This window comes from Pteropus alecto, unplaced genomic scaffold (assembly GCF_000325575.1).
Source record: "Pteropus alecto unplaced genomic scaffold, ASM32557v1 scaffold76, whole genome shotgun sequence".
Taxonomy (NCBI): Eukaryota; Metazoa; Chordata; class Mammalia; order Chiroptera; family Pteropodidae; genus Pteropus; species Pteropus alecto.
The window spans coordinates 29,613,048-29,624,727 of record NW_006443138.1 but is presented as its reverse complement, the minus strand read 5'-3'; the positions used below and the strand labels follow the sequence as shown (position 1 = coordinate 29,624,727).

General features: G+C 36.5%; 1 protein-coding gene across 1 annotated transcript in view; it reads right to left on the bottom strand.

Moving 5' to 3' along the window:
- The window catches only part of ERC1 (ELKS/RAB6-interacting/CAST family member 1), a 480,046-nt gene that overhangs the window by 96,436 nt on the left and 371,930 nt on the right, over positions 1-11,680 (bottom strand). The window contains exon 17 of the mRNA XM_015598545.2: positions 4,938-4,969. Coding sequence (XP_015454031.1) covers positions 4,938-4,969 — 32 coding nt within the window. The remainder of the gene's footprint in view (positions 1-4,937; positions 4,970-11,680) is intronic.

Sequence of the window (11,680 nt, the reverse complement as noted above, 5' to 3'; positions counted from 1 at the left end):
TGTTTGTAGCAGTTTAGAGGAAGAAGTATATATATTGACTATTTAATATATAAAAATCTGGACTTGAAGGGAGATAGGATAATTAAAAAGAGATTAACATTTTTATCTGACTCAGTCAATAAGGGCTGCTGAATCATTAAACACTTACTGAACTGTAATCTTCTATTCTGTCAACTTTTAAATATAATAACTAGACAAAAGCTTTTTACCTTCTATAATCGAAATAGTAGCCACTATCAGGAGATAATGGCATACAAGACAGCTAAGAGGGTGACACTTGTGTATACAGCAAATATAGGAGAAAGTAGGCACTGTCAAGTGCAACATTAAAGGGGTTCTCCAGCAGAGCCTAACATAAACGTGTTCTCTGAGGAACGTCTGCTCAGTCAAGCAAAAGGGAACTGGCATTATAAATGTGTGGTGAACAAATGGATACTTGAATGCTCTCAAAGGCTGATCTCATTATCAAGAATTTAAACTGCTTAGTAAGAAGGATAAATGCCTATTATGTTTACTTTCCACAAATAGCTTCTCTAGCACTCAGGCTACTTTAACACTTGCTACTGATTTTTCCCTTGTTCATTAACAACTCAGGAGTCTTTGTAGCTTTACTCTATCACTGTTCTTTTATCGAATGTAAAACAGTTTTATTGTTCTCTCTCCAATTTTAGATGTTACGTTTAAAGTAGTTTTAATACTATGATGGATGGGTTTTTCTAGTTGTTCCAGAATTGATGACCAGGGCCCACAGCTGAAGACAAAGAAGAGCTAAGTGAGCCACATAATAAAGGGAGCTTACTAAGAGGTCCAGAAAGGGTATTACTGTCTGCCAGTCCAACTCCACACATGCCTTTTTTGGTTTGAAGCTGGTGTGAGGGTGATGCTAAGACTGGTAGAAGAAATGTCAATGTCATGGGGAGTATCTATTCATGCACGGAGAGTACCCTTTGTCTAAGCTACGTGAGAGGGGTTTCAAAGAGAATGTAACCCTAAATCCTAGAGTCTTAATCCTAAAGATTGGGTGTGAGTATAAGAAAAGGAGATTGGCATCTCATTCTTTTATTTGGTACCTACTTAGATGCATCAAACATGTTGATGTGCTTGTCTGAGGAGGAAAAAGTACAACTGGGGATAGAAGGAAGGATGGACGGAGAAGTACTGAGGCAGACTACATAGTGTCACTATTTGGCATGGCAAGGACTCATCAGTTTCCTGTGGGTCATGATATTACAGGAAGCAGCCAGGTTTGTGCCTTTTGGTTACTACTCTGCCCCTACGGGGTCAATGTTAGCCAGAGAAGCAGCATCAGAGTACCCAATAGCATCAGAGAGAGGACCCTAAAATCAAAGGAGGAAGAAAAAAGAGGAATGAAAGAAAATAGAATTTGTCCCTTTCCCACTGCAGGCCCCTCACATGAGCTGAGGTAGGGAAGAGAAAATGATTTCTGCTTTGTTGTTTGATATGCTTTCTGAAGTCATACATTAGAAAATTTTTTTTCTAGAGTTTAATATAAGTATGGAATCATATAATATATACTCATCTATGTCTGGATTCTTTTGCTCAGTGTTTTTGAGATTCATCCACATTGTATTTGTAGTTCATTCCTATTTATTTCTGAGCAGTATTTCATTGCATGTATATTCATTTACTTGTTGCGGTAGCCATCCTTCAAGACAGCCTACAATGATCCCTGTCTCCAGTTATTCATATCATTGTGTTGTTCCCTCCACACTGTGGAGGGTTGGTCTATGTGATCAATGGAATAAGGCAGAAGTGATGGCATGCCACTTCTGAGGCTATATTATAAAAGACATTGCAGCTTCTATCTTGGTTGCTCTCTTCCTCTCTCTTGGATCACTTGCTCAGGTAGAAGCCAGCTGCCATGTCCTAAGTGACCCTCTAGAGAAGCCTGAATGCCACATGAGCAAATCTAGAAGTGAATCCTACAGCCCCAGTCAAGCATTCAGATAATTGCAGACCTGGCCAAATGCCTGAGTGCAAACTCCTAAGGGATCCTGAGTCAGAACAACTAGCTAAGTTGCTCCCAGATTCCTGACTCTCATGAACCATGTGAGATTATAAATGTTTGCTGTTTTAAGATATTAAATTTAAGGTAATTTTATGCAATACTACATAATAGATTTTGGTAACTGGGAATGGGGTATTGCTGTTAACAAAAACCCAAAGTGTGGGAGTGCCCTTGGAATTGTGCAGTGGGAGGAGGCTGGAAGAGCTAGAAAAATTTTGAGGAGAGTCAATGAAAATCTGATCTGCCTTGAATGGACTGTTAGTAGCGATACAGGCTTTGAAGAGGCTACTAATGGGGTCTTAAGGAAGTGAGGATATGTTATTGGGATCTTCGTGTCATACCAGAACTTTTGGCAACAATTTCATCTGCTTTTATGTAGAAAGTAAAAAGTGTACCTAATGAACTAAGTGATCTAGTTAAGGAGACTTTCAGCCAGAGGTCTGAAGGTGTGTCCTGGTTCCTTCTTGCTTCTTACATGAGAGGACAGAAATGCACTAATGTGGTCACTGCAAAGACAGCTTTAACTTGGTCTTTTTATGTTCATGGGACTTTACAAAAAAGCCTGAATCTGATAATATTTTTTAAAAACCTCCCTACTTAAATTAGTTATATGTTGCCTAAATTAGTCAATATTGGGCTTGAAAATAACCATTCTTTATGATACACTTCCGTCTGACAGTTTGTCAAAATCATAAAGTCCCCCCCACTGGAAGTCATAGGTACAGAACACGCTAACTATGCAGTTTATTCAGGATGTCATCTTGAGGTCCAAGTGCTATAATACAACAGTCAACAAAGTATACTCTGCCTTCATATGCCTTAAATTTTAAGAGTCTTAAGTTTCTGCTTCCATAAAAATATTTAGTCCTCTGTTCATTCAGAAGGTAGGGAAGGGCAAGGGAATGGAAGACTGCTGTTGAAAGCAGCAAATGAAACTGACTAGATATGTCTTTCTCTGGCTCATCATTATAATACAGAATATATGATGGCAACCCAAGATTTTACATTGTGTAGGTGGCCAGAGGCTGATTCTGCATTCTTATTGGCAACAAACTTCCATAAAGGATTACATTCATAAGGAAAGGCTTTAAATGAGCAAGTAATCTACTGAAATGTCTATTTTCTTGGCTAGTTAAAAGGATTTTTCATAACATTTTTTTTTCCTTTTAGGAAAAGGGAATAAATCTAAAATGGTGACATTCATTAAACTAGATCATATGAGTAGATAATTAGTCCTCACACTATTTTAGCTTTGTTCAGAAACATCCTATGTATATTACAGAGAGCCAACAACAAATTTGAATCCATTTATTGGGCTCCAACTTGCTACTCCTAAATGTTACCCTAACAGTTGGGTCAAGGCCTGGGGCTAAGAATTTGAAAACCAAATCTAAGTTTTTTTTTCCTAAATGTATCTGACGCATACTTTCATTCTTCAGAACAATGCTGAGCAAGTTCTTCCTAAAACTTAGTAAGAGCAAATCATATTTTTATATACAAAACAATAGATTTATATTCTTTACTCAAAACTATGTAATAGGTAGAGGAAGACACATTGCACACAAAATAAAATGATTTGAGCGTGGCTTACTTAGAATCAATATTTAAACAGCACATTCTTTCATAGAAACTATGATTTTAAAAAAACCATGAGCACCAAAGTTGGAACACATGATACCATTTTGTTGTAATCCTCAGTAGCAAACAAAGAGAATTTACTGAACTTTCAAAAATTTATTCTCCTTTGGACCATGAATAAGCATGAGAAATTTTAGTCCAAAGGGTGATTTATTTGAAAAGTTCCAAGTGCCTGGGAGTGGTTATGATAAAAGTGCTTTTTCAACCATAACTTCACAGTTAGCACATCGTGCTACTATAACAGACAGTAGCCTTCAATGCTATGAGGAGGAAAAGATAGATGACAAATTTCTGTTTAAAGGTGAGCCAAGGGTCAGCCCTAGAACATGTGAGAATAAAGGTCTAAAGTCAAAATAAGACAGACATTAATCTGTACACACATTCTATTCACTAATAACAAGGGAGTAAAATAACCCCCCAAAAAGGAAGAAAAGAGAACAAGTCCATATTATAGGATAAATTGCTGCTGAGTAAAATATGTGTACAGGGCATTGAATACCATCATTACCAGTAATCAGCATTCTAACAAGGATAAGGAAGTCTGAAAGAATGTATAAATGTGGCTTTATAGATGAGTAAATGTATACTAAGCTAGACTGCACTAAGTGCCAATTCAGGTTCCTTGGGCATAATCAGCAGTTGTCAGAGTTCCGAGCTCCACGTGAAGAAGCAATAAATAAGAGGGAAAGTATTATGCTGGGTATCATATGTGCCATATGTAGCTCCTTGGGAGAGACTAAAAACTGTTAACTAGAGAGTAGACAGAACTTAATAAAAGACTTACAGTATAATTCATTTAATTCAGATATTTTTTTCATACTGCACCTACTGAGTGAGAATACTTGGGGCAACCCATTTCCATCAAGAACTTAAAGATTAGAGAAATTAGTGGTCTCGTGAAGGTTAAATAAGTAAAATACATACAACCCAATAGAAAACTAAGAAAATATGTGAAAACACTTGACTCAAGAGTACAGGATTGCCCCCAGTGCCAATCAAGATCACCCGGGTATAATTTCAAAGGAAGTATAAGTGGGACAACCGGAAAAAGAGTGTGTGAACAGAAGGGTGATGATCAGCTTGGAGCAGTAGAATGAAAAATCAGAGAGACCGGGAGCAGGCTTTGGTCAACTGAGCACTGTGAAGATGAATTGCAACATTAGTACGTATTTGGCAACCAGCAGCTTCTCCAAGTGACAGACACCTTTCTGCAGAATATGTACCAGATCTTAACACACCACGCAGCTCTGTACTAACCTTCTCAAGCAACTCTTGGTCTCTTTGAAGATACTAATTGATCTTCATATTTCTCTAATAAAAATAGGAGATAATATTCATTTTATGGTTGGAGAAACAAAGTATAAGCACACAGCAACTCACCCAAGTTTCTTCTGTGTCCACTAAATAAGTACTTATGCATTATTTATGATTCTTCAGGTCTTAGCTATCCTTAATCCATTTATAATTAATTATTCTATTGAGCATAATGGAAACTATTTGTTCAAAAAATATGTAAAAAAGACAAATTAAAATTAGTTTAGAGCTCTTAAAGTGAGACAGATTGAGCAATCTGAGATTATGTGACAAATTACCGATAATTTTTTTGCTGTTTTCTTGTAATATATGAAAAACATATAGCTTCTTTGCCAAACTAAGTTGAAAAGCTGAAAATGCTTATATGACAAAATACCTAGAAATACTGGATAAAGTAGTTGAATTTGCAATAAAGGGAAGTCTCCAATAGTTATGTTTGTTTTGCTTACCCTTGTATCACCAGCACCCAGGAGAGGGCCTGGCACACAGTAAGCACTAAATAATAATTGTTAAATGCTGCTAAATGAATTTAGAAGAGAGTTTAGAAGGATCTGTTAACAGTAAAGGATGTGGGTCAAGGAAAAAGAGGTTCCTGGACAGCAGGAGAAGTGCCAAGGCTGAGTCTTAAATGACCTAGTCCCAGAGTTCCAATTAGGAAGAGTGATATGGCAAGCATGCTATCTATACTAAACTACAGATCTGTTTTTCTTATGAGCCTTTGATACCTATAGCTGATTTGTGCCTTGACATTACTTTTTGTGAACTGGAACTATGCTACTAGTAATCTGTTTTCCTTACAGGAGATCTTGTTAGAAAATGATGATAGAATTTTGTAAACACACCAAAGAGGGCAAATGAATGCACATTACAGATAGCCAATGTGAGTATGTAAATAAAAGATGTGAGGCCCTTCTGAGTTTATAGAAATCTTTTTTTATACTCAGATGAATTTTTGATGTAATTATTGCCACAGAGTAGATATCCTGAGAGATGTCTTAATATCTCATCAATAAGAATAGTGCAGGTCCTGGAGAAGAATGAGAATATAGAAGATATAAAGATTCATAGGTTTAATGTTGATAATAATTTTCATAATTATGAATACGAGAAATATTTGAGAAGAAAAGGTTAAGGTCTAAAAAATTTTATGTGATGTAATTCAAAAGAAGCTACTGAATTTTTAAAAAGCAACCAATCAAAATTTTGGGCTTCTCATTATGACTTAATTGAATTATCTACTAATCTTACTTAGACATAATTTGGCATTATCTTATTAAAGAAGGTAGAGCCTTTGCCTATGGAACTCAAGAGTTGAAAAGTTCATAGTAAATACCATCATCAGTCACTAAGTTTCCAGGGTAATCTGTGATCATGAAAAATTAATATTTTAGAGGTGGTTATTTTAGATCATTTTTTAATGATCTCTAAAAAGCAATTCATTCTGTAAAACAATTAAATTAATACAGGCTAAATCTCAAATGGGTGGTCAGTTAAATATTCTCTAAAAACAGTAGTGTTGAATCCATACCCTGAAATGACTATTCTGACTGACTGCCCTGAAGGAGACTGTAATCTCCCTTATTTTATGTATGTCATGCTCACTCTAGCGGTATCAGAGCTTAAGCGGATTCTCTTAACCCCATGTTAAAGCCAAACAGACTGGCCACACAGGCTACCTCTGGACGGCTGCAGGGTTAGAATCTCTCTTCATGACTCACAGAGAGGGGTCCAGGTGACCAAATTCACCTCTATAATCAGTCTGAATTTGAAAAGTCTCCATGTACGCAGGGTCCAAGCTTCTGGGAGGCTGGCCCCTGGCTAGCACTTTCAGGAGTGATTTGCAGAGTGCTCAAAGTAGGCAGAATGAGAAGCATTCCTGGGTGCATACTGTTTTACCACAGCGTGTTTAGTCCTGATAGAGTACTGCCATCTCTAATGACATAAAAGAAGCTAAATTATACTTCATTGTTATTTTATAGCTTTAAGTACATGTTATTTCTCTTAGTAATTTGTAAAACTGGGACAAATCATATCATTTCTTTTTTGTTTCAGGTTCTTCACAAGCAGAAAGAGGGGAGGGGTTGAAGTATAATAAATACCCCTTCCTATCTCTCAAGGGAACAAATAAATGTCATAAAAACTTGAAAAAGCATTGTCTGTATTCTAATTTAATACAACCCTCATAATTTCCAAATGTGGAATTCCCACACAAGATAGTAAGTAAGACAATCAATTCTAATTGTGATTCCACCACTTAATTATTATAGAAATTTAGCCAAAAAACTTAATCTTTCGGGATCTGAGGTGCTCCATCTGTATAATTAGGATAATACTCTCCAGAGTTGTGGTGGGGATTAGATATGACGTATAGAAAGCAACTGTGCCTGGAATATTGCAGCCAATTGGTAAGTGACAGCCATTTTTCTAGTTATAATATTTTCTCATAATTCCAAAAAGTCATACTAGTCAGGGTCTTAAAAAAGAAGCATGTATGCAAATAAAAAGTCATAGAACTAGAAAGTGAGAGAGACAGAATGTATGCTTAGGAGTTATAATTTTCCTAGTGATGACAACTTTGGGCAGGTGGGTATTTAAATGATGCTCTTCAATGATAAAAATGTAAGATTTAAGAAAGACATATTGGAATTAATTTTTAAAAATGCTACATTATAGTTGCAGCATTAAAAAATAGGTAGAAAAAAGGAAAGATAAAAAGGTACCACTAATCACTATGTGATTAAAAACAGTATAAAACCAGTAGTGTTGAATCCATACCCTGAAATGACTATCTTTCTGTCTTAAGGATGAAGTATAAGCAATGGCTAAGCCTCCGTTTCAGGAGACAGTACTTTGGATGTGAACTTCCTTGTCTCCTTTACTTGCTGCAAACCAAACCAAACCAAACCAAATCAAACCAAAACGAAACCAACAAAACAAAACAAAACAAACAAAACAAACAAAACAAAAGGTATCACTGTCTTGTTCTCCTAAGTACTCTGAGAAGGACGTTCGTTCTTCAAAGGAGTAGAACATACTGTACCAGTTGTGTAATTCCGAACAGGACAGTCAAGTTATTAGAAATGACTGAGAATGGGAGGCAGAGCTGCTGAAATCAGCCCTTCCCTCAAGGAACACACATCCCCTGTGGCACAGTTCTCACCATGGAACACCGACCTTTGAAGAGGGGATCTAAAGCGCTTTAGGTTTGCTACCTGATTTTTCACACCAACCCTGTGAGGAAAGTAATGTTATTCAAATTTTAAAGATGAGGAACATAAATCTCAGAGAAGCAATTTGTCTAACTGGTAAAAGGGATAGCTAGAGTTACCACATAGGTCTGATTAGCTCTCTCACAGGCCGTTACTGGGAAGAAAGACATTCGTTTTCCATTAATACAATATTTGACACACAGTAGATGCTCGGTGAATCTGAAATGAATGGGCAAATAAATCATGTAATGCAGGATGATTTGATGAGGCTGTCAGCAGAAAAAGATGGTAAGGCCAGGGACTACCCTCTACCGAGTGATTTTGCCAAATGTTTAGGACCACTAGTATTTTAAGCACTAGACTGAGTTTCTTTAAGGAAAGTATTGCGTCTTTTATTTTCCTCGTGCCTAAAAAAACGGTGGAATAAAATAATACATTGTTTGACATTTAATTCTAATGCAGAGATTACAAAATTGTAGTTGTAAATGAGATCATCTAGATTCAAACCAAGTGAGTTTAAGTTTGTAGCCTTTACTCTTATGTTATGGTTGACTTTAAAAAACAGAAAAAACCATCCAGTCTGTCTCGAAAAGCCTAGCCTGCCATGACACATCTGCATAGAGCACACAGGGGCAAAGCCAGACTTCACACTAACAGCAAATATAATATGTTGGTTGTAAAATTCTTGAGGTAAAAAGAAGAAAATAATGCTGAGTGAAAGGTCATCCTGTGACAGCTGCTGTGGCTAAACAGGCCGTATTAACGCTTTCCAGAGTTCTATGTGAGTTTACATTAAATCCAGCATGGGTGCTTGACAATCACAGCGGGGCTTCTTCATGACTTATAGTCGGAACACACTGGTTGGCACCCACCACAACACATCTGGGGTTTGTTAGATAATCTTTAGATTTTATTTTTTTCATTGGTCCTGGCTCCTTTCTCTGATGTAGCCAAGTGCTGCTCTGCCATGAATGAGTCAAGGGTGTATGTGTAGGGGGGAGAGGTGGGGAGGGTGGTGGTAAATAAATTGGGATCATATTAGAAAGTGACCCCCAAATCTGTAAATCTCTTGTTGCTCCACCTCCTCCTGACAGTAGGAATCATATATGAATGCCAGCAGCCCATCAGGCAGTGGCAGCTCCATTTACTGGAAAACCTGGTCAATGCTGACTGCTTCCTTGTTAGGAAATGACCTTTGATTGAGGCACATTCCAGCAATTCAAGGACTGGAAGCTTTAAATTAAAACAACATTGATGCCATATCCTCTTTCCAAAAGGCCTTTTCCTTGTCCAAAAGTCAGTACACACACTTAGAGAAATTAAAGATCAAAATGTATTGGGCAAGACCTGTTCCTTCTTGCTCACAGCATCCCAGACACATTTTAGACAGGCAGATATGTGAAACTTTACATATCTGGAAGGGAGACAGAAACACCGTTAGAAAGAACTAATTATCTTTCTCCTTACATAGGTCACATCACTGCAGAATATTCAGGGTATATGGTTAGATATAAGATATCAGCAATTTTTTTAGTCATTCCTTTCTAATATTATAAATTCATGGATTAATTAATGTCATTAACTTTTACCTAATGAAAACATACAGTCTTCAGAGCCAAGTAATCAAAAGCCACTGTGAATGAGATAGAGTATTCTAGTTTGCTAAACATTATATTCTATTTGGTGCCTTAAGGACCATGAACTAGTTAAATCATATGTCTACATATTCAGGCCTAACTACTTAAAAGAACTGGTATCGTTAAATATATATAGTCGAGTACAAACCAGTGAAAGCCCTTCCTCAACAATACTCTCCTATTTCATATTATCAGCTTCCCCCTGTTACTGAGGTATAACTGACAAATATAAATTGTATATATTTCTATAGCCTCACATAGTTACCATTTTTTTTGAGGGTGTGGTTAAGAACACTTAAGATCTACTCTCAGCACATTTCAAATATGCAACACAGTATTAACTATATAGTCACCATGCTGTACATTATTAGATCTCCGGAACTTATTACCTTGTGCAACTGAAATTTTGCACCCATTGACCAGCATCTACCTTCCCATTTCCCCCACCCCTCTCAGCCCACGGCAACTTATCTGCTTTGATAAGCCAAATTTCAGTTTTGAACTACTGGACAGATGTCTAACAATAAGCACATTCTTCCAGTTTTACTTAACAAGCTCTCAAATATTGGATGATGTCCTTTTCTTGTGACAAATTATTTTAGGACACTGGAAAAGTTTTCTTTTACTTGTAAATGAGCAATGGGTTGTTTTTGCTGGTCATCTATACTATTGATAAGGGACATCTTTTGGTGTTTTCTCAGCAAAGTCAGTCACATAAATAAACATAAAATCTATTTATGAGCAGTTTTAATATTGGTTTACAGAGAAAATATCTTTAATGTGTAAATATTGATTTTTGCTAATCTGAACATTAACTATTATGCCCCAAATGCTATCGATTGATGATTGAGCCTTCAAAATAGAAAATAAGAAATTCCTTTAAGTGAAAAACTCGTTCCCAGCCTGACTACTTCAGGCAAAGAGCAAATCTTGGCAACCAAAATGCACAGAAATTGACTGAGAAAGCAGGAGACAACAGTGGAAAACGGGGCTGTGGACACTGTCGCTAGTACAGGAATGGCCAGTGAGGCTACTAAAGATAATGAAGGGGACTCAGATTTAAAAATTCAGCTTTCTCCGATATTTTCAAAGGGAACATTTCTTCCCCAGTTTTTTAATTGTGGTAACATATACATAACATAAAATCTACCATTTTAACCATTTTTAAGTATATAGTTCTGTCCATTAAGTACAGTTACACTGGTTGTGCAAACATCAAAGGGGAAATTTTTAGCTTTTATTTTCAGATGAAAGGTCTTATAGAAAAATTAAGTATTAAATCTGGGGAGGGTTTAGACTGGGAAAGAAAAAGGCAAAATTTTGATCTTACCTTTAGAGCTTACCCAGCCCTGAATAACTGGAAATTGTTTAAATAAAAATATATTTAGTACCTTCTGTAGTAGAAATCTAATTCGATATAAAAAAAATAAGCCCCTTTCATTTCAAATGGGCAGTATTTCACTAATTTCATCCAGCCACTGCAACAGGTTAAAAAACATTCTCAGTTTTATATCCCACATGGGAGAAACCTATATAATTTTATTAAACAATATCACCCCAATAAATTAATTAAAAAACCCACATTCTCATAGAAGACGTGTGACATTTTCTAAACCAGTCCTCTTACCAAGAATACTCTGCATTTCCTAGATATAGTTGGAAATTTGTGATGGTTAAAACCTACGCTTATGAAAATTAACTAGACACAAAAATTAGATGTCTAATATTAGATATGAGATCTTAGTACATAAGCTGGCAAAGACATGGGTAGAGGATGGCGTGAAAGCTCATCCCAATGACCGTCCTCCATGAAACCCTCCTGGCACTTAATCATACCTGCTGTTTGAGCTGCT